At 41.3% G+C, this 24,126-nt stretch overlaps 1 protein-coding gene across 1 annotated transcript in view; it reads left to right on the forward strand.

Annotated features, from left to right (window-relative positions):
* LOC119649274 overlaps positions 1 to 24,126 on the forward strand; it is a 505,257-nt gene that overhangs the window by 351,245 nt on the left and 129,886 nt on the right. The window contains exon 4 of the mRNA XM_038051363.1: positions 2,255 to 2,421. Coding sequence (XP_037907291.1) covers positions 2,255 to 2,421 — 167 coding nt within the window. The remainder of the gene's footprint in view (positions 1 to 2,254; positions 2,422 to 24,126) is intronic.

Raw genomic sequence — 24,126 nt, forward strand, 5'->3', positions numbered from 1 at the left:
GGATGAGCATCGTGCTGTGTAAGTGTTCATCCTACTGACTTGTTGGTAAAACTTCCGCACCTGGTGCGGTTGCTCCCTCTAAATTTCGAGTTCAAAGACCGGTTAGTTCTCCGAGGCTTCCTTTTTCTGTCTATGAAGTCGCTTCTCCGCTCGACGGAGTTCGTGATAAGTCTCTGCGCGTGCCCGCGTTTTATGAGAATGCAACATTACTCGGCATGCGGCATTCTTTCGTTCCGTTGCTAGCTTACATTCATCGTCAAACCAGCTGTTCCGACTTTTTTTGCGGCTGAGGCAGGGAGATAGGTAGGACAAAACAATGATATAGTGCGCCAGAGGAGGAAAAGGCGAGTTCGGCGCGGTGTTGACCTTAAATTGCAATTAGGACTCCACCGCCAATGGACTTACACTACGCAGAGCGGTTCCTTTCGTAACGGCAAGGCAGCTCAGGTGATTTGAAATTTTTCATTGTTTAGGATATGGGGGATCCTAAGTGCACATCCACATGATGTTGGACCGGACCAAATGGGGAGCACCTTACTCCCACGTTTTTTGGTCCACGGATCCCTAGTTTGAGGCATAGCACCCAAGCATTCAAAAACCTGGCTGGTTTTCTGGAAATAAGTAATAACTAAACCTGAGAAAATGCCAACTTTGTTCTTGTCTCTCAAATTGTCCTAAACTCCCTTTTTTAAACTTTAAATTCATGTCGAGACCCGATCACAAGAGCGATAAGCTCTATACTAATTACTACTAGTTTGCTACCTTCAATCTAGCTTTATAAGAGCCAGGCAGATTACTCCATCCCTTTTTTGACGCCCCTTCAGTCCGTTGTTATTGACTGACACTGTTGATAACTGCTTGAAATTTCTTACTCCTAATCCTCCACTGATGATTGACAGTGAATTCTTTAATCGGGTTATTCAAGAAGGTAGAACACCATCCGACTGGCAACAAAGTACTACAGTTCCAATATGGACAAAAAGTAATCCAGCAGAATGTTCAAATTGTCTGGTTACTTTTCCATACCATGAAGGTTTTGGAGCGTATTCTTGACAACCGTATTCGCGATATCTTTGAAACAACCGTGAATCAAGCTCGATTTGTCAAGCACTGCGGAACTACTGACGCAATACACGCTGCGCGGTTACTCATGGAGAAAGCGTTAGACCGTGTGCCACATGAACTCATCTGGTATGATCTACGACAACACTTAGTGCTAGAACAATTCGTGCATTGGATGCAACTGCTCTGCCATTGCCCAAAAAATAAGTTCGAAGTGTGACCGGTGCATCAAAAACGCTTCGTGTCTTTATTGGTGTTTATCGAGGTTGCGTCCTCTCACCACTTCACAAACATCCAACGTCCAGCACCCTATACACTACTTTATGCAGATGATGTTTTCCTAGCATCCAATAACAAAAATGATTCAAGTCTCATCCAACACGGTCTCAGATTGAATCTGAATAAAACTGAATTTTTGACCACCAATCCCCATAAAACGGGCACAATCACTATTAGCGGTAGTGACTTGCCCAGAACTCAGCGATTTAAATATCTCGGGTCAATGTTATCAGCCAATGGAAAACTGCGTTATGAAATTGCTTCACGCATTAACGCAACTTGGATGAAGTGGATTTTCACAACTGGAGTTCTTTGTGATCGACGTATCAGCGAACGTTTGAAATCTAAAATTTACCGCAATGTCGTCGGTCCTGTCGCTCTGAATGGTTCTGAGTGTTGGCCGACTATAAAAGGCAATGAACAGCGTCTCGCGGTATCGCGGTAATGGAGATGAAGATGTTGCGTTGGACTGGTCGCGTGTTACGTTTCGATCACATCCGAAATGGGGATATCCGCCATCGATATGGGGTTGAACCGATCATGGGAAAATTGCGAGAGAGGCGTCTTCGATGGTGTGGTCACGCAATTCGCGCTAATGAGAATTCACTTGCCAAGATTGGTCTGAACATCAAGCGGGTGGCTTGATATGCTGGTAGGGATTTAAAAGCCTCGCGTCTGCACCCAGATCAGGCATTTGATAGAACCAAATGTCGAAGCCGATCACGACGAGCTGACCCCGCTTGTGAATGGGGCAAAGGTTGAGGAAAAAGCGAAAGAAGAAGACTGTCAATCATTTGAAACATAAAAAGCTGCACTATTTCACGAAACGTTTTTGCTTTTAACCAATCATTCATTTTTTATTTTATATTCAACTCTGAAGTCTGTAATTATATTATTGCTTTCCTTTTTGCAGCTCCTCATTCAACAGGTGTTCGAAAGTATGTCATATGGTGCCTGATAGCCGGAGTTACATCATGTTTACTTGGAACGATGTTTCTAGCAGTTTACTTCCTGTTACGATCATATACAAGCACATTGGGCTACTTCGAGACTGTACCAACATTTGTACCTGCTACCCTGGTGAGTACCATTTACATTCCTAAACAGTCCAATTTTATCAAGGTTTTATATATAGTAATCGATATCGCAACAGTCTAATTTAAATCTAGATTTTAAACGATTAGAGTACATAATTTTTATACAGTGTCGAAACTCTAGGAGGTCAGCATTGCTTTTACCCAGAATGTCAACATGACTTTCTACCTGAATGACCAGCTAATAACGGATACCAATTACTTAGTAAGAGTGCCATTGGAAAGATTCACAACTCTGCTTTGTCAATAACTCTTATCAAAGAATAATCAGAACAGCTTTTGGTTTTGGGCTGAAGACTAACTTTCGCACCACAAAATGCTGAAATATTTCACCATAGAAGTTAAGCTAATGCATTAAATTTGTAAGAATAAAAATCCTTTGAAAAGTCAAAAACATTACCCCCAGCAAAGCCCTAGGACCAGCGGCTGAAAAAATGATTAAGGAGCTCTACTCCTTGGAGACAAAATTGCATTTAACATAATAGTTCCCACGAATTACAACCAAACCAATGGAAGCACGTGCTAATTATAGCCCTGTCAGAGCTGGGCAAAAACTCCAAAGTAGAATCATTAAGGCCTTGGAGCCGACAAAAGCTTTAATGACAAAGAAGATAATATGAGAAAGAGCTCATAATTTTCAACCAGTGCCGATTTTTTCGCATAATTTTCACTTCGGGTTCAGATTTGCTCCTTACAGCTAAGGCTAATTTAATCAGGAAGCTCTTAAAACCATTGAAGACAACAGGACGAACGACGACATTGCGGTAGATTTTGGACTTGCTCGATGCTCGTTAATTTGCTGTCGTTTTCGAGTTCTCCCATCCCTTCAGTAATTACCGACCGACTCGTCGGTCAAAATAGAATAGTAGATTGTAATGGTAAAAGAAAGCTTAGTGATGATCAAAAAACAGTCCTGAGTGGACAGAGATCACTAAGTTGGGGGAGTTACTCCAAAACCTAAAAAGATGGCGAAATTGACTGTGAATGTCCACCTGCAAATACTGAAGCTCCATCGAAGTGCTCCGTCGACACGTCCTTGCACAGAAGCTACCCAGGCTCTGGAATATGGGTCCTTCGAATAATTCGATACCTCACGTGTCCTTTCCGATGTGTGGGTCCGTACCGGATCCTAAACAAAATAAAAATACGGAGTATTCGCGCAAACTATCGCAATAATCAACACGGGAGCTAAACCTAAACCGCGATCGAAAAGGAGGAGCAACGGCGGATTACATCCTCGATTGATGTTTCCTCTGCCTCAGATGTATTGTAAGGCGTACCTTCATGGTCGCTATCATTTTAGGTTTCTGGGGTAGCTCATTTCACCACCGCCAATCTATTTTGTCATTACAAGATTTCATTGCATAGCATAACCCGTAACGAAGTTTTCGTCATTTCCATTGCCAGTCTGACCTTTTCTAATCAACGCGTTTATCGTTATTGCGCCTATACGCCGCCGCAGTTCTTTGCTTGAGATTAATATCAAGTTAGCGGATCGTGTTTATTAAATTGTGGCATCCTGGGATTTTTGAAGGCACATCGAGAACTTTGCCCATCAACCAGTTCCTCTTCCGCATGGAGGCTTTGACCAACACAGCCTTACAGGGGGATTTCGGCCTGCTGTGTACTTATGTACACACCCTTTTCAGAGACAGAACAAAAGATTGGTACTGGGACTACCGCCAGTCTGTCGGACAAATCGAGTGGACCTCATTTCGTGAGGCTCTTCGCTATGGGTTTAAGGGTTTTATAGATGACTGGGATAGCCTTCAACTGATGCGAGATCGTATGCAATGTGCATCCGAAGATTTCGACAGTTACTATAAAGCTGTGTATTCGCTAGCCAATAGGCTAGAAAAGTCCTTAACGAAAGACGAGTTGGTAGAGTTGCTACGTCGTGGATTGAGACCAGACGTTCAGAGGCAACTTTTCTATTTTCCGGGTAGTACGGTTCGCGAGCTGCGTTAGTTAGTGCAGCAGAGCGAAATTTTAGAGGAGCGTCTCTCAAGCAGGCTCTCTCACCAATTACACAGCTATTCTGCTGACTCTGAAGAGGGTGTCGACATAAAGAACATCTCAGGAAATCCTCATTCGGAGATTCAGAATAGTGATTTGGACTTGGTCTGCTGGTATTGTCGACAGAGTGGATATTTATTTGAAGACTGTTGGGAGGATCCAAAAGTCTTTTGTTTCGGTTGCGGGCGCCCGAACACTTGTATGTCCAAGATGTCGAGTTCCAGAGCCCAGCCCCAGTCATCAGGGCGTTCCTGCATTGGACGCACGGGACTGCGCAGGCGTTGCGACAACGTCTTCCACAGTAACTCCGAAAGTTACCGTGTTGAAGCAGTCCGATAACTTAGATATGACCTACCCGGATTTGACCCCACCACCAATTATTTCAAGAAAACCGATTCTTTTGGTACTGAGGCCGTTGCACGTACAACTGCAACAATATCAAGCGGGCAGAGAACGGATCTTCAGAGTGGCAGAGATGGCGACGAAAAAGCCTAAGCGCTCAACTCTTCACTTGCGCCAATATTGGCGGCGAATAAAGCGCAACCGTCGCCTGTACTACTCTGCCATTCTCACAAGTCGGCCCAGTAATGATATTCGCCCGTATGCTGTTGTCACAGCCTTGGGGGAACGTGTTCCAGGACTGATTGATACCGGAGCCACCGTAAGTTGCTTAGCTTCGGATTTCGCCCGGAAAATTATCAACGACGGTCGGTACAAGTGGGAGAGACTACGCATCGATCTCAGGACAGCCGACGGGACTAGTCACTCAACGTGCTGTCATCACGATTCGTAATCGTTCCTCCATATTCCGTCGTTAACTCAAAGGCTTTACCTTGGAGCAGATTTCAAGCAAGTTCGGACTCGCGCAGGACTTATTTGCACCTTCCATATGTTCAATCGAAAATGTCGAGAACGTCAATCAACGCCAGTTGACGACACACCAGCGAGCAAGGCTCGAAGCTGTCATTAGCAGTTTTCCGTCCTGCGAGTCGGAGGGCTTAGGACGTACAAGTCTAACGACACACATCATCGATGTCGGGAATAATAAATCGATTAAACAGAAACACTTCTCAGTCGCTCCCACCATCGAAAAGCTCCTCTACGAAGAGATTGATAGGATGCTGGCTTTGGGAGTCATCGAAGAATCGCAAAGCGCCTAGTCTTCGGCAGTTACACTTGTGGTGAAACCTGGTAAAGTGCCACTTTGCCTTGATGCACGTAAAATGAACAGTGTAACAGTGAAGGACGCTTATTCTTTACCTCACATCGAGGGGATTTTCAGTCGTCTCCCTAAGGCTAGATTCATTACGAGTCTCGATCTGAAGGATGCGTTCCAGCAAATTCCTCTGGATGAGGCGTCCCAGGTCGGCCACTCTATCAGTTCGTGACCATGCCGTTTGGGCTCTGCAATACACCTCAAACCATTATATGTTACTACATAGGAGCAAAGAGAGAACATTGCACGATGCACCAAACGACATCACGTTCAGTGCCGCCGTCAACGAAAACAACATTTCTTAGACACACAAATCGTCCTCGATATTCTGCCCACAAAAGAAAATAGGAAAAGTGCGTCGACGAGTCAGGCTGAAGATCTTGGCTTCAGAGCCATTTGGTTAACGTTCGTGACTCGTTAAGAAAGAAAGCAGATGTCATTAACGTATTCGAGGGGCCTACAAGGGCCTATAACGCCCGTTGAACCCCTCAATAATCTTCAGCCAGGAACCATGGAAGACGTGATCAATTAAGAGGTAGAAGTGTCGGTGAGAAATTACAATCCCCCTCCCGCCAGTTTGGATTTGAAACTCCTCTGAGATTTTTCTCGATGCAGTACTTGACATTTTGTGCCATCATACGGAGCCCTGATAATAGTTACACCAGGGTATTCCTTACGAATGGAGCTTTCCTGATATACTCTCTGTTGATACTCTCGGATAACTTCTTGAAGTTGATAAACAGCGGGTGAGCGGGGCTCTGAACCGCACATTGTGTTTTACAATGACCCCAAGGATGTTAATGTACTTAGCAATGGAAGGCCTAGAGCGGAAACTAATCTTCGTCGATCAAGCTTTGTAGAATCATTTTCAATACGAGTACTTTTCTTCGAAATTTAAACGATCATCCCATTCTTCTAGTCTCCGGAAAACGTCAGATTCACAGGATTTTCGAATAAGTGGAGGTAGCAAATCTGTAGAAATGGCAGTGAATGCAAGAAACAATAAAGCAGAGGCCCACCAAAACCGGCAGCTTTCTTTCGTGCTCTGGCTCATTGATTTCAAAACTAATTTCGCTTCTGTCTGCGCGAACAATCCATACCCGCATGTCACGGTGGCTTGCCACATCATTCACAACATACGTTATATGATTGAGAATCGTATTGAAATATTCCTTCCACCATTTGCTCATCATTGTAAATTCCAAGTCTACCTTTAACGTTCATCGTAAGATGATCGGAAGGTTTATGACCATTTGCAAACTCTTTCGTGATAAGGTGAAATCATTATTATTTGCAGTAGCGTCCTGTATAACCCTGGTCGCAGTGAGTAACAGAACTCTCAACTCCTTGCGTTCATGGATCAGTTTCCACGCTTCCGTAGTCAGGTCAGTAATGGAACTTTTGATGACAGCCTATTGTGCAACAACATTCTCGGGCGGGTAATTCATCCGGCAGCAGAATCATGGAAACCGCCCGTAATGAAATTGGTGAGCAGAAATTTGTTTCTCTGCAGACGCGCCAGAATCAAGCTGGCGATAGTAGGGGATCATCGTTAAATAAAGATCCTTTTCTAGGGCGATGTGAGTATTGGTTTTATTACGCACATTCGGAAGAACTCCTAAATTTACTGTCGATCATGATAGGGTCGATTTAATTAGATGGTCCTCGTCCATCAGCCGAATCCCAACTGACTTTCCTTGCATGCTCTGTGCAGAACTGTAGAGATCTTTCTCTGTTTTCATTACGGTCATCAAGACCATGCCCCCTCATTACATACCCGAGCAATATGTTGTCAGCTTCCAGTTTGGCACTCAGATCATCCATCACGATGACAATATCACCTTTAGAAAGCCTCGCCAAAACTCCGAATAGTTGCTCATAGGAGGCATCCTTCTCCTCCTCTGAAAAATCGTGAGCTCTTTAATCTTCAGTGGATTCCCGCAGTCAAGATCCTGTCAGAAAACAGCTCTTAGTTGACTAGAGCGTGCCTTGTGACAGCCGCCAGTAACAGTTTGTCAGTCACATTTGATGACAACTGGAGGCTTATCACTGGTCTTCAGTTGATAACAGAACAAAGATAATTTTCTCATTGCTGAACGATAACTGTATAACGAAAGTAAATCCGCAAAACTCTTACTATTGCCGTTTTCTAGATTGGAGATATCCGAAGTTTAAGAATTAATGGGACTTATGCTATATCTGCTTCCTGGCCTAACTCCAGTGAAGCTACACCCTTAAATTCATCTATATTACGACTAACGGATTTACCAAACCAACCCTTCTATGTGTTACAAATATCACATATGTTTCCAAATTACTAGCCCCCGAGGGCCACATACTATTTACTGCCATTTGAAGTTGAAAGATCCTTCGGTATATGTATAAGACACTTTCTCAAATGTCTTCAATCTGATTAAATTGAAGCGGATACTCTAAATTGTAATCTTGTTTCCATGAGGTGATGTGCAACTTTCCTAACGTACACAATTTTATTGCGACTCAAATCAAATACCGAATGCAGATAATTGCAAATAAAATCATGCAGAAGGGAAGCGCACAGTTCATTTCCGAAAAGGACTCCGCTTAAAGCCGATTTTTACGACTGAATATGCTCTTCTGGTGGGTCTGTTTTCATCCCTGCCGAAAAGGGGCAATTGTTTTTACGAACTTCAACATATTGAAACAATATCCAACATCCGTGAAATATAGCTGCGACCTTCTTCCGTCTTGTCCGGAGAACGGAAAAAAAAAAAGTTTGATGTCAACGGTATTCAATGAAGAAAACGCCTGCGAGCATAATGCCTAGACTGACCCAGACATTACTCATTCATGAATTCCAAGATGGAAAATTGATATGCCACCAATAGCGAAATTTTGTCACGATTCTGGCGACGGCAGAATGAAATCGAGCCAGTCGAGCAATCCGTCTACTAGGCAGCCTATCAATATATATCCGAACTCTAACCCACCCCAAGGCTTCGGCCATCTACAACTAGGATAAACTGGAAAAGGTCACGTCTAAAAGTGGTCTCTTATTCGATTTAAGGTTTTTTTCCTCATTCCATTTGCTGTACAAACAGCCCCAAGTCTTGTGAGATGAAATTTTCATCGGTATCAGGGATTCAGCGACGGAGATTGTTGATCCGAAACTTTACGATAGACAACTCAGTATTGTCGCCACTTATTTCTCTCCCCATGTCGTTCATGCCACCAACGTAAGCTAATTAAATGTCAAGCGTATGAACATGTAAGGTCGACACTTGATCCCACGCCGACGTTCTATCAAAATGCGAATGTCATATCTTTTGAACCGCTCGAGGAGAGCAATTAAAACTTGTAGGGTTGCACGCAAAAGCGATGGAAGCGACGTGAAAGGTAAAGGCAATGACAAAGAGCTCCAAAAGGATTTACGATAAGTTTTCTGAAAGCATGATACAAAGCGTATAGTGAACGGGGACGGCTAAACCGCAATTTCTTGGGGGGTATCTTTCATCTCTCTATTTGGTGTTCCGACGGAAGTTTCTCACTTTACTGAAACTGGCTCAGTAGTCTTACGCTGTCAAAACAAAATCCTTGAACTTTAAATCCTATCGACTTCAAACGCTTTTCAGTTGCTTATTCTTAATCTCGCACAGGATTGGCGTTTGTATCCATCCTCATCTCACTTCCATCAGAAACACATCAAATCAAAATGGTAGAAGCCGAAGACCTTTCTTAGCCGAAGAATCGCTCCTCCAGCTACAGCTTCCCAATTCCTGCGTTGGAGTTCCAACGGGTGAACACCTTTCCTGCGCCATTTGAACGGCAAGCCAGGACGACGATAAACTTAAGACAAATGATGCCACCGTGCAAAATTATGAAATCCCCAGAGTGGATGAGTTTCGTACGCCCATTATATCCTCGATATCAGTTGAGAATGCCGCTTAGCGAGCGAACAAAAAGGGGAATTGTTATCCTGCCAGGATATACGGACGGCAGAGTTTGCTCCACTTGCGAAATCTTCGTGTAAGCATGGGAGGTTTTTATGACTGGTTAACTCTTTACAAGTCATGGGGATGGGAATGCGTGTCATTCCGGTATATGTGTGTTTTCGCTCCCGGACTAATATTACTTACTGTTACTGTTCCGGGTCTCTCCGTCTCACTGAGTAGCTAAATTTTTTTTCCTTCACTCCGGTTTTATCGTTTTTGTTATGCACGAGAGATAAAAGTAATTTGGAAAGTTAGTAATGGAGTGTTGATTGTATTACGGAATTTTAACAAGTTTCGCATTTTGCTTTAAGTATATAAGATAGCTAAAAGGTTAATCTTTTAGGCAGGCTTTGTCTTACAAGGATCTGGGATATGTTCGGGGGTAATTGTGTTTCTCTTTGAATAAGAGGCAACTACTATGTGGAAGCAGCAAAGTTGTAATTTATTACGAACTTCTGCGTTGACGTGGTAATGCAATAAGCGATCCTTGCAAAAGTGGTAAAGAGTATGTTGGAAGATTTGACTATGGAATCCTTAGGCCATTTGTTTTAGTTCCATTACTTTTTGGATTTATAGTATTTCCTCTCATCATGTAACGTGTGGAACAGGGATGGTCATCAAAAATCCTATTTCCTTTTTGTATCCGTGACCTTACTAATTTATTTCTCATTACGGCCATTAAGGGGTGACGGCATTGTACATCTAAAATTCAAGGATGTTTTCCCAGTTTTTTCCAAGGAAGAAGAAGTAGGAAGGCGAATATATGTACATGAAGTGTTATTAATCATATATTGAAGTTTGCTTCATTTCGTTCCTTAGCCTTTGTCCCGTTGGTATGGCTGCTCGCGGTTGGGTCGAGATTTTTAAATTATTAACTTACGCGTCAAGCTATCACTGTTCCGGGCGGCTTTTGTGTCGTTTCCCATTGAACTCAAGGTTTGGGCCAATTTTAGCTAGCATATCATCGAAGAGGAATACATGTATTCCTCGGAGACTTGGGTTCTTAGCAAAAAGAATTGCGAATTCTTGGCCGCGTTCGAGAGAAGAATCCTCCGAAGAATTTTTGGCCCCTACATGAGGATGGACGATTCCGTAGCCTACATAACGACGAAATCTATGAGCGATACAATGACCGTCAGGTTGTGGATAAAATCCGACTTAATAGGTTACGGTGGGCGGGTCACTTAATCCGTATGGATGAGGATGATCCCAACCGGAAAGTCTATAAAGGCAATATTCTATGGTAGAAAAAGAAGACGTCCCTGCCTAAGATGGAGCGATGGCGTAGGTCAGGACGCCAGACAGCTTTTAGGGATATCGATTTGGTGGACCTCGGCGCAAAACCGGGATGTCTGGAGTTCCTTATTAAAGCGGGCCTAGACCGGATACCGGTTGTTGCGCCGTTAATGATGATGATCATCATCGAAGAGATTTCTTTCTTAATTTCTTTCATTGCCGTGAATATGACAGGTTAGTGTAACACAAATGTACTTATTTCGGAACTCATTTTGAAGGGTAATACCACTAATCCAATGCAACATCTTCTTCTCTGTAATTGCGAGGCAGCGTTCACTGTTTTTGCTAGTGGTTCAGAACCCGAAACCGTAGAGAGTAAAGGCGCGAATGACGCTAGCGGTGCTACTTCAACACCATAAATCGTCTTCACGACAGTTTTATTAAGGTTCATCATCACTCAGATGTGTACCAGGAGGTGATTCAATGTCACTGCCAGACAGGGGGCAGGGAGGGGGATCTTCCCAGCCGTATTTAAAAAGAAAAGAGATGTCTAATAAGTTGAAATAGAGGTTATTCGGTAGGAAATGTTGTACAGTTTGTGCAGATTCCATTGCAGGAATCTCACCGATATTAGATAATGGGATTTTTCATTTTAGTCATCGTCATTTCAAGATTTACGTAAGGTTCTGCTTCTTACATCAGGGGGTTGTTTCAGGAGTATGCCCTTCAAAATTTTATTCGGTCCTTTTATATCCTATGAAGGTAAATTGGCAGAGCAAAATTCGACCGATGTGTCTGGTGGACAGTGGAATTGCAACCCACTGGAGCACTAGCTTGCCCTCGCGCGATAAGATTGAGGAGGGGGGGGGGGGGTCAAGTCGTCTCATTTTGCTAGAATTCTGATTATAAAAGTTCTGCAGTTCTGTGTAACTAGGAGGTCTCGTTTTTCAATAACTATTTTTTTTATTTCTGTGTTATCATCATCAACTAAGATTATGTCGGATTTTACCTACTATTAGCGCTTAGTGTCAAGTAGACTTGAGCAACTCTATCTACTTAAAAAGCAGGAGCATTTTTATGAAAGCAGTAATTTATTCATCAGAAGGAACAGGTTTTGTAAGCAGAAATAGGCTCTGTTGACAGCCAACAATCTTGCGCAGATTTTATCGTCATGGCTATTATCGATTGTGATTTTCGACCCTAGATAGGAGAAATTATCGACGGTCTCAAAACTTTAGTCTCCTATCTTTATTGTTCTTATTTGGCGAGTGCATAATGCTGACCATATTGCCTCCTACAGTGTATTGTAGTGTACCGTTACGGTCTTGAATGAAATGCTCTAACACGCTTCAAGGCCCTGATCCAATATGGATTGTTGTGCCAACGATTATTATTACTATTTGGCCAGTGCGATTCGATGTTGTTGATTCTTTGGTTTTTGGCACTACGATTGCCCCCATGTACTTCATGTTGCCTTTATTAATGTGCAGCCCGAGATCTCGCGCCGCTTGCTCAATATAGGTGAAGGTAGACTGTACATCTCGGGTTGTTCTTCACATAATGTCAATATCGTCAACGTATGCTAGTAGTTGGGTGAACTTAAAGCGGATGGTGCCTCTTGCATTAATATCTGCGTCGCGGATCATTTTTTTCAGGGCCTTAGACCGTTGTTGATGTTGAATGGTCTCGAGAGTGATCCTGCTGCTTTTATTTGGCTTAGCACATTGGTCAGGATCAGCTTAGTCAGTCTTATCAATTTCGTCGGTATACCGAATTCTCTCATGGCGGTATACAGTTTTACCCTGGCTTTGTGGCCTTGAAGTCGATGAAAAGATCCCAATAAAGCATAAGGGTAGAATTCCATGCTGATCCAAAAGTCCTCATTGGGGTAGTTACATGAGGAGTCACTGATTGGTGATCATTTTCGACAGATGGCCAAAAATATGTTTGTGTTATCAACTTAACGGTGGCATGTGCTCCGGTAGACACATTATGTCATACCTTCCATGACCCAAGGTTCGTAAAATTTCGAATAGACAAGCGGTGGTGCCTGTTTTAGTATCTTTCCCGAGGCTGCGGAAGCTCCGATGGATTCGTAGGTCCAGTCGGTTGATGAGTTTCCCTTGATTTGGCTACGAAAAATCTTGATGAATGGTGTCGGTTCATCAGCTACTTTGAGTGTGAACCTCCTATAAAAGATTTAACATACCCAAGAATTTTCTGAATTGGCTCATGCTGGTTGGCTGTTTGTATGATTGATTTCGATTTTGGTTGGCAAGGGACGTATTCTGTCCTTTGAGACCAAATACCCTGAGAAACTGATCACTTACTGACCAAAGATACATTAGCTTGGATTCACCATCACCTCGTTTTGGTTGACTGGGACAGCGAATTCCTTGCTCTTCAAGAGGCGATGACGTGGCTGATATGTCACTGTAACTGTCATAATTACTATATATCCTAACATCAATGTCGATGGCTCGACTAGCAACTAATAGGTTGCAGTTTATTCCGTCATCTAGATACTCCCTCTACCCATTACCTCAGGAATGAAGCCTAAACAATGTACGCGTATGCTTTGATACATATAAGATAAACAGTGTTACTGTGAATCTAAATCTGGGAAGGTAGTCAAACTAACGTCGAGTAAACACTATAATAATGTGTAGTTACTATCACTCCTAAGTTGGTTCGCTAAAATGTACTTCAGGTTCCTAGTCCCTGGCACAACAAACAAACGCGTCTTCAAACGACAACTGAGGCGTGAATAGCAGCTGTTTAGATCGCCGAACTCGAAAAAGAATCTGACAGCGGCTTGAAAGGACCTACAAAAAGTATTGAAAAAAGGGCAACAAAGATTTGAAGTGTCTCCTTGAAAATCTAATAACTTTTCCTATCCAGAATTATTCCCTTTGGAGAGCGATGAAGAAGCTTAATAGGCGAATCCTGCACGAATCACCAATCCGTTTGTCGGACGGCAGTTGGGCGAGGAGTAATGCCAAGCAAGTTTCAATCTTTGCTCAACACTTGAGAGTCGTTTTCCAACCAAACCCACATATAACGGAGAAATAATTATCAATTAAGAAAAGAACTAGGTTTTCTTCCTTATTCTGTATTTTTTTTAATTTCTTTAGCATACAATTGTTTCGGGGAGCACGTCCCTCCTTCATCAGTGTTAATACCTAATTCATTTATTTATGCGGTAATTTCTAAGTCTACTAATTATTATGCAATTGTTTTCCATTTTTCGAATCCTTTCCTTTTTCTCCTCTCTTTTTAAGGTTTTGTATAAACACAAAACCCTATTAAAATCGGTTTACCGTCTGTCTGTCTGTCAGTCCGTCACACGCATTTTTCTCGGAAACGGTTACAGCGATTGACACCAAATTTAGTAGAAAGTTGGGAACTGTGAACGCTCACGCATACAGTGAGTTACATCCTCTTACGTCGAATTTAAGGGGGGGTGCCCATACATGCAAAAGGGGGGGTGTAATTTTTTTTTTCATCAAATATAGTCATGTGGGGTATCAAATTAAAGGTCTCGGTTAGTACTTTTCGAAAACGGTCTTAGTTTTGACGTTTGTTGGAAAGGTGGGGAGTGCGGGGGGTTGAAAGTGACCATTCCTTTACGGGGGCCATTCTCAGAAACTACCAAACCGAAAAAAAAATCAGGAGGCTGCCTCTATATGGTGCCTGGGCTCCGAAATATCTTCCACACTGATATCTGCACAAATAAAGTTAATAATAGTATATTACTATAATTTTTAGTAATTCGCTGCAAAACCCCCTTAAGTTCATGCTAGGACGACGAAACAACAATATAGCGTGTAACATGGAGCATGATGTTACCAAGTTTGGTGGAAATCGCACTATTGCTAACAAAGGTATAATACGTCAAAGTTGTCGCTTCTTTGCAAATTCAGGGCTATAAATGTCAATATCATCCGAAAGTGGATATTCTCACATAATATTGTATATGCATATATTACGTGCTACGTACTAAGAAATGCACAAAACCTTTCGTAACTGAAGCGTCCAGCTTCCGGTTTCCCGACTTGTTTTTACTTGCTGCATACCTTTTTTACCGAGCTCATTGCGGAGTTTGCTTAATCGTGATTTAAGGTTATCTGCTTCCCTTCTTTGATGATGCATTGCTTTCCGCTGCATCCAAAAAGTGTGTTTTCCGCACCCGCTTTATAATGTCCACATTGTCAATCGTTACGGCATGTCCCTCTTCCATCATGTGCTACTATTGATTTAATGTTTCGTGGTTCGTCGCTTTTTCGTTTGGTGTATTCTCTTATGTGTTCCTCGAATCTTGTGGTCAGTAGTTTTTTAGTCTGACCAATATACACTTTTTCACATTCTGGGCAGCTGACCTTATAAACTCTGCTCGACTCTTCTTCTTTTAATTTGTCTTTGGTAGAACCTAGCTTAGTCCTCAATTGCCTGTTTGGGCTTGTACTTACTACTTCGATGTTATGTTTTGAAAATGTATTTGTATGTTGTGAGTTGGGCCCCATTCCTTCTATTTTATTTTTTTACGTAGTATTTTGCCTATTCCCTCCCTATTATATCCATTTTTCACCGCTGTGTCTTTTATGTAGTTTATTTCTTTTTTGAAGCGCTTCTCCGTCAATGGTGTCACTAGCATTCTGTGTACCATACTATGGTAAGCAGCCATTTTCTGCCCCCATATGTTCGAGTTCGATATATTTAGAAAGAAAACTCACACAGAGCATACCATACCGAGGACCTCAAAATACACATGGGAGCAGAAAATGTCGGCCCTCAAAACGTTAAGTCAATGGTAGCCAGGCACATGGTGGAAGAGGGACATATCGTATGGATGGACAATGGGTGCGGAAAACAACAATAGGCAAAAAACCTAGTTCTTTTCTTAATCTATAATCACTGTAAAAAATAAAAACATGGACACGAATTTCAACTAAGAATTATCATTTTCGATTCCCAAAGGTGCACACCAACCGATTCGTTTCAAAGTTTCCGAAGTCTCAAGATAGTCGCAAGACCACATTTATTCCAAAAAGGCTGCTAATTTCGACCTTAATATAATAATAATCGTAGGTGCAACAATCTAATTGGATCAGGGCCTTGAAGTGCGTTAGAGAACTTCATTCAAGACCGTAACGATACACTACAGGATTACAGTACCCTCTAGGAAGCAATGTAGTCAGCATTGCACTCGCTCATGATTATTACCCTGATTCGACTCAGGTACTCATTCACAGCTGGCATCTGACGTCAAATCACTATACAATTTCCACTGCCATCAGTGAAATTCGAACCGCGACCTTCCGTATGAGTCTTGTGCTTTAACCACGGTTTCGACCTTACTCCAGGAAAAATGATCCAGGAACTGCCGAGATCTGGGTGAACTCGATTGTCACACACATTTACTGGTGTCTTCCGCCTTGGCTACTTTCTGAAATGCTGGAAATTGTCGTAAATAACGATGATTCCGAAGGAAGGTAAAGATCTTAAGCTCGTCACGTCCTGTAGACCGATAAGCCTGCTTCTTTCACGATCCAAGCTATTTGAGAAACTTCTACTATCGAAGCTACAACAACACTTGGACGAAAAAGGGGTTATTCCTTCTTACCAGTTCGGATTCAAAAGAAAACCTTGAACTGTTAGTCAAGTTCAGTGACTAGCCTCCGAGATAAGCTGTGCTTTAGAGGGTTGAAAGTACTGCTCGGCATTGACATTGCACAAGCATTTGACAAGATCTGGCATGAAGGACTCATCTGTTGACAAAATCAAGGAAAGCTTTCTACGAATACCCATAAAATTCGAGACGTATCTGACTGTCAGGAAATTTGTTATTAAACAAAAAACTTTCACATCACGTGAGTGTAGCATCAAAGCGGAGTACACCAAGGTAGTGTCCTCCACACTATGAAAGAGGTTGAGCAATTGTTCACCTGCTGGAGAATCAAAGTAAATGAAACAAAATGTATTCACGTCACTATCACATTGAAGAAACGAATCTGTCCCCCAGTTAAATTTAACGGCGTATCCATTCCTCAGTCTAAGGAGGTAAAATACACCTAGACACAAGGCTTATTTGGAACAAACATATTGAGGCCAAAAAAACTCAGGTCAACCTAAAATTAAAAAACCTGCACTGGTTACTCAATAAATTTTCGAAGCTGCGATAACGCCAATGTGGCCTTCTGGTGCACAACTTTGGGAATCTGCTCGCATATCCAATATCGAAATCCTTCAAAGAATGCAGGCTAAAATATTAAGATGACTTCTGCACTATGACTTGAGGACCTTACAAATGAACGACGAAATTAATCAGCTGAAGTTAGCATACTTTGATAAACTTGCTCCACATCCAAGTACCTTAGCCAGGAACTTATCACAGAAAATTCATCATCAAGTGGGTGCGAACTCAGAACTCCTAGCATCCTCAACAAAAAATTTCTTGCCTTCATGATTTATTAATTCTTCTTTTTCTTCAGCCAACTATTCTATATTCCTAAACGTTGGTGGAGGATGTAGACTACTTTCTAGATTTAAAATTCGATCAATTTTCGTTATTTGTTATGTAGTAAAAAGGTCCAAAAATGAACATGACGTAACAAAAAAAAGGAATTATCTATAAGAAATACACAAAACCTTTCATACCTGAAGAGTCCAGCTTCCAGTTTCCGACTTGTTCTTAATTTTCCTATTTATGGTCCCCTTCCAAGAATTATTTTTTTCCGTTCCCTTCGAAGAATTACGAGGACCCATCTTTTTATAATTAATTCATGGAAATTGGAGTTCATCCTCACATATTTACTCAATCATTGACTTTGTGTTTTTGAATTCTGGGGTATATAATACCAACCTTGATGCTAGGGAAATATTGTGGAGAAAACTTTCTACTTGGAGTGATTTCTCGTCATTTAATTTGATTTCATTGGAAAAGTTTATTGATTAGATAGGAAAACATCAAAATCGTTGTCAACACGTAAATCCTAATTTACGTACTCACTGACTGGAGGTAGAAATGCCAACTACCTACGTGGGCGCTACTTGTCAATTCTATTCATCATGTTGTAATTGTGGCGTCCGTTTACTCTGAAGGGTAGTTATTGAGGTCTGGCGCACGGAGGAAATCAATAACTTAAATACTGTGTGGACGGCACAAGTGCTATCTTCCGGAGCTTCTTGCATCCCCTTATCATGCTCGTCCTGTTTGTTGAGAAAAACCGAATCAACTTCCTACAATCGAAAATGTTTTTGTTTGGCCTTTTGTTGTATTCCCACTGGGGCGGCTAAGCTTACGCCCATGTAAAGTTGAATGTAGGAAGAAATTTCATTTGAGGCAAGCGCTCAAAAACTGTCCTTGAGGAGCTTATTTAATATCAACTCAAAGGCGATAGCTACATTGCCACAATGCTTGCCAGGGATGCTTACTTGGGTGTTCAAAAAGTGGCCAACTGTAAAATATGAAGTTCACTGACTCGACATTTTTTGAATTCAATTTATCATGTCGCAAGTACGGCCTGAGTGCACGGCTTTCCTTATTATTCTCAATAGAATTTCCCAGCGCGCTCGGAATAAGTTGCTATAAAAAGTCAAGAAAACGTGGAAACTCGATTTCCAGGTAATTTGAAATTTTTCTCTCAAGTAGTTCTGTGAAATATTCATTTAAAATTTATAATCGTCTTATCTCACTTTTCATACTTCTCGACAGAAGCTGAAAAAAAGTTATTCTTCCCTTTGCACTCGCTCGCCTGGCTCGTCCTTCTTCAATAACATTCCGCTCTCAAGAATTTTCCATTTACTTTAATGCTACAGTAAATCACAAGGATATGAATACCCGACGAGAGAAAGGAGCAAGAAAATGCTGGCATCATTCAACTGTGGCACCAAGTCTGCAAAGTCTACCCCTTGATCTCGACATGTTTAATCCTCCAGAGAAACAGTTTTTAAACGGATAGTTCCGAGATTTAAACTATGCACACTTTGAACTGGATGAGCAGAACAGGATTCATTGCTGTTGTCCTTAAGTGAATGAGATATTATTCCTATTTCCTTCGGTTTTCGTTTTGGAGGTTTACTGGAATGGAAATATGATTTCTATGGGAAATTGCTTGAACGTCGTTTTCACTTCGCCATAGTTAAGATTAAAACTTTGAAACTTCTGTTTTGAATTCCAGATGAGATCCGCCTAAAGAGGTAAGAGGTAATGGAAATAAAGTTGATTCGGGGGAAAATGGGTAACTGACGGTAATAACGCAAGTTACGGAGAACTACTCCAGGCTTTTAAAGTGCTACCCGAGGAGGATTTCACAGAATTAATAAATTAGCTGGCTCACGATAAATTCGAACGGAAACGCAATCCACGGAACTCTTATCATAACTTATGTTATGAAGAAACCATTAAAATATCTAAAATTGAATGCTTCTGTCAAAGATACATCTCAATTCAACCATTTCTCGCAATCACTAAACGGCTTTCGATTTAATTCATGGCAACACTACAAAGAGATGTACTCTTTCCCTACTCTACAAACAATACTTCACTCCTTACCTTATTCCAGCAGGTTGGCACCCACAAGTAAAGGCAGTTTCTTGTGATCCAATGGCGTTTCAGCTATTTGTTATTAAATGCGGTACACGGTACAAAGAACAATGGGCAAGTTCCATTAAGACATAACATATTGATGACAAGGTTGACAGGGTTATAGGATTTATTGTTCAGCAGGATACGGGCTCGAATGCCTATTTCGTGCTCTGAAATTAGGGCACTCAAGAGTGTTCTTCCGCCCCACGAAAACAACCATCTCAAGAATCGATCAATGTCCGTACAATCCTGGACCTAAATGGACTTAAGTTACATAACAAAAAGGGATTATTAAATTTATACATTCGACCAGCAACGGCAAACCGAAATTCCGAGACCCACTAAATCCTAGACAATTATTAATTGTTTTCAGTTTTGCAGCGGAAGCTGCAGGTGCTCACTTGTTTTCGATGGTTTTAATCCTCTTCTAGTTCGCTCTTCCGGAGGTGAGGGGTTCATTGTAAATTGTTTCCGTGGAAGGAAAACGTATTCACGTCAAGATAAACCAAGGTAAATTTCAATAAAAGTTTTGCTTCTTCAGTCGCATTAATTCTAGTACTTACGACTGGAGTTGTACAAAGACGTAGGATTGTTGGAGGAAGAGATTCTTGCGGAAACAGATAGTATTCATAATTAAACGAGGCTTAGCGAGGGTAAACCACAGCAAACTTTTAATTTAGATAATGGTCAGGAAGAATATCTAACAGAGTCCGGGTGCTCTTTATAGTCTGGGAAAATATATAGTACACCTAATGTTTTTTTGCTTGAATTTGTCGAACATTTCACTACTTAAAGCTAGTGTTTAGACCATTAAGGATACGAAATACTTCCGCCTTGCAAAGGATATTCATCTTCGAATCTGCTTGCGAGTGATGAACACAGCATATGAAAACCATTCAATACCACTTATTTCTATGCAAATAAGGACATAGATAACACCATGATCTTTTGCAGGTTGTTCGTATCTAAACACAAAGTGTATCATGTATAAAATATAAACTGAAGTTGCTAGGTTCAATCTTTATTTCAAAATAACTACCAAATGAAAATTATCTTTGCCAAATGCTTGAGTAAATTTTCAATACCATCCTAAAATAAAACAAGTCGGAAACCGAAACCTGCACGCTTCAGGTATGAAAGGTTTTGACCTTTTTTGTATAAAAACATTTAGAACTGTTCTATTAATAGGGGAGTTTGCAGTAAATTTACATAAGAGAAGCAGCTTTAAGCTACAGTAACTTCGTCAATAAAAGTGCGATTTTCAACAAATTTAGTAGCAACATGCATGGTCTATATTATTGCATTTGGTGACACTAGGATAAACTTACGGGAGGTTTTCTCTAAGTTTCCAAAAAATAAAGTAATATAAAATTATTAACTTTATTTGAACAGACATCGGTATGAAGGGTATTTGGTATCTTAGACAACATATAGGGACAGCTTCATGATTTTTTTCAAACTTTTTGATTCGATAGTTTTTAAGAAGAACACCCCCCTTTTTCCCCCTTTACAACTAATGCCGAAACTAATACCGACCCCAATTACTGCCACCACCTAGTATAGAAGAAACAGTCCGTGCAATTCATTGGCTTAAAAATCATAAGTGGCGAGGAGCCGATGGAATTACAGCCGAATTAGTTAAATATGGAGGCGACCACTTACACGAAGTAGTTCATGAAATTGTGACGCGGCAGGATTCGCGGCGCAATGCCGCAAAATTTATATTTTATTTATATTTTGAGCCCTCACTCCCTTATGTTTCACCCAATATCAAATGTTGAACCAGTTTCGAAAAGTACTAATCGAGGCCTTTCATTTGATACCCGACATGGCTACATTCTGTGAAAAAAAATTTTCACCCTCCTTTCACATGTATGGGGAGCCCCCCTTAAACTTAACACAAAATGGCGTCAGTTGCTGCAGCGCAGGGAACGGCAGATCATATACTCCTACCAATTTTCGTGACAACCGGTCCAGCCGTTTCCGAATAAATTGGCTGTGACAGACAGACAGACGGACAGACAGACATCGAATCTAATAAGGTTTTGTTTCACACAAAACCTTAAAAGGGGTTGAAAAGTAAAACATTATTCATGAATTGAGTTTGTGTATTTGACTCGAATGTCAATTATTTTCCTTAGTTATGACGTCAGCATTTTATTTGCATGGTTCAGATGCAGTGAATTCGCGCGAAATTGATAAGTTTGAAGTGTTATAACTTTGGCGTTAATAGCCAGATTTCCATGAAATTTAGTACGTATATACGAAATATTGCCCTCTATGTTCGTACAAAATTCGGCAGTCCTAGGATGAATTTAACGGGTTTTTTTTAGTAAATTCCTAAAAAGTAGTAATATACTATTAGTAAGTTTATTTGAGCAGATATGGGAATAATAATAATCGGTGGCGCAACAATCCATATTGGATCAGGGCCTTGAAGTGTGTTAGAGCACTTCATTCAAGACCGTAACGGTACACTAGGAGGCAATGTGGTCAGCATTATGCTCGCCCGAGATTATTACCCTGATTTGACTCAGGTACTCATTCACAGCTGAGTCGACTGGTATCCGACGTCAAATCACGATACAAATTCCACTGCCACCAGTGAGATTTGAACCGCGACCTTCCGTATGACAGCCTAGTGCTCTAACCACTGAGCTATCCGGACACACACAGATATGGGAATGGGACATATTTTGAGGCCTAGATGTCATCTAAACGCAGCACCCTGATTTTTTTTTCGGATTTTTGGGCTGGGTAGTTTCCGAAAATGAGTCCTGTCTCACTTTAAGTACCTACATTTTGAGTTCTTACTCGCGCACTTTGCAATTCATGCCAAAACTAATGTCAGTTTCGGAAAGTACAAATGAAGACCTTTCATTTGATACCCTACACAACTATATCCGGTGAAAAAAAATTTTTGAATCCCCCCTTTGCATGTAGCCCCCTTTAAACTCCACCTAAATTTATGCCACTCGCTGTATGCGTGGGATTTCATAGTTCCCATCTGTCCACCGAATTTCGTTCGGATCGGTTTAGCCGTTTTGGAGAAAAGTGCGTGTTACAGACAGACAGACAGACATTGAATCGGTTTTAATAAGGTTTTGTTTTACACAAAACCTTAAAAAAAAACGGTTGGCAGTCATTGTGAAAAGAACGAGTTTTGTGCAGAAAGAAAATATTACGGACGGAAATCAGTATAATTTCTAATATCCCGGATTTATAATAGGAGCACTTTTCTGAAATTGTGTATTGAACTTTGTTAAATACGAGAACTGTGTAAAATACAAAAAAACATGCCAAAAAACTATTTCAAACGTATCTGATTTGTTAATTTTACCTGGAATTCCGGACGAATTGTCTAGATATTATCAAGTTTTCACTAAAGTGAAGGGATAAACATCGGTTCAACTTGCAAAAGAATACAAGCTCCTAAAAAATTGTGTTCAAGGTGTGGGACAGCGAATCATTGCCTGACGACTGGCAAAGAGGCATTATCTGTCTCATCAGAGGGAGATATCACACAGTGCAGCAATTATGGAGGTATCACGTTGCTGAGTACCATCTATAAGATATTCTCCGCTATCTTGCTTGGCCAGATAGCCCCATACGCCCAGAACATCATTGTTGGAATAGGGACAGATGGTGCAGCAAGAAAAATTACGAATTTTTGGCCGCGTTCGAGAGAGATGGACGATTCTGTAGCTTATATAACGACAAAATCTATGAGCGATACCACCCACAATCGTCTAGCTGTGGATAAAATCCGGCTCAATAGGTTGCGTTGAGCGAGTCACTTAATCCGTATGGATGAGGATGCCCCACCCGAAAAGTGTATAAAGTGTATAAGGGCAATATCTATGGTAGAAAATGAAAACGAGGCAGACTTTCCTTGAAATAGAGCGATGGCGTTGGCCAGGACGCCAGGCAGCTTTTAGGGATACCGAATTGGTGGACCTTCACGCAAAACCAGGATTTCTGGAGTTCCTTACTAAGGCAGGCCTATACCGGATACCGGTTGTTTCGCCGTTGATGATGATGATAAATACTGGCCCCGAAAAGTACTAACGTTTCATTTAATACTCCACCTGAATATGTTCAGTGAAAAAAAATTATACGAATTTTATGGGGGACCCCCTCCCTCCTATTCTCAAGCTCAATTAAGAGCAATGTTACTCACTGCATGCCTAGGTATTTACAAAACTTTCTTTCTAAATTTATTGTCAATAATTATAACCGTTTCTGAGAAAAGTGCGTGTAATAGACGGACAGCCAAACAGGTGGAAAAGTAGGCAGACAGACAGACAGCAAATCGATTTCAATATGTCCGCCGACCAAGTTCTTTATTCGAAATAGAATCAGGTCAGCGTACCTCAGCCTCTCTTTCCAAATCCAGAGTAATTTGACCACGATCCATGATTCGGTGAGAGAACGAACAGATGTTATCAGCGTAGTCGAATTGGCTGAGGAAAGCTGTCATCGTTCACTGAACTCCTCTACGTCCTCCGAACAAGACAACATGTAGACCATTACCGATAACAAGAAAAGATAATATCGGTGACAAGATGCAACCCTGGTGGACTGCACTTTGGACATCGCATTCTTCTAAGATTTTTCCTTGATGCAGCACGTGGCATTTTGCATCATCATATGTTACTCTGTTAA

Source organism: Hermetia illucens, chromosome 2 (assembly GCF_905115235.1).
Source record: "Hermetia illucens chromosome 2, iHerIll2.2.curated.20191125, whole genome shotgun sequence".
Lineage (NCBI taxonomy): Eukaryota > Metazoa > Arthropoda > Insecta > Diptera > Stratiomyidae > Hermetia > Hermetia illucens.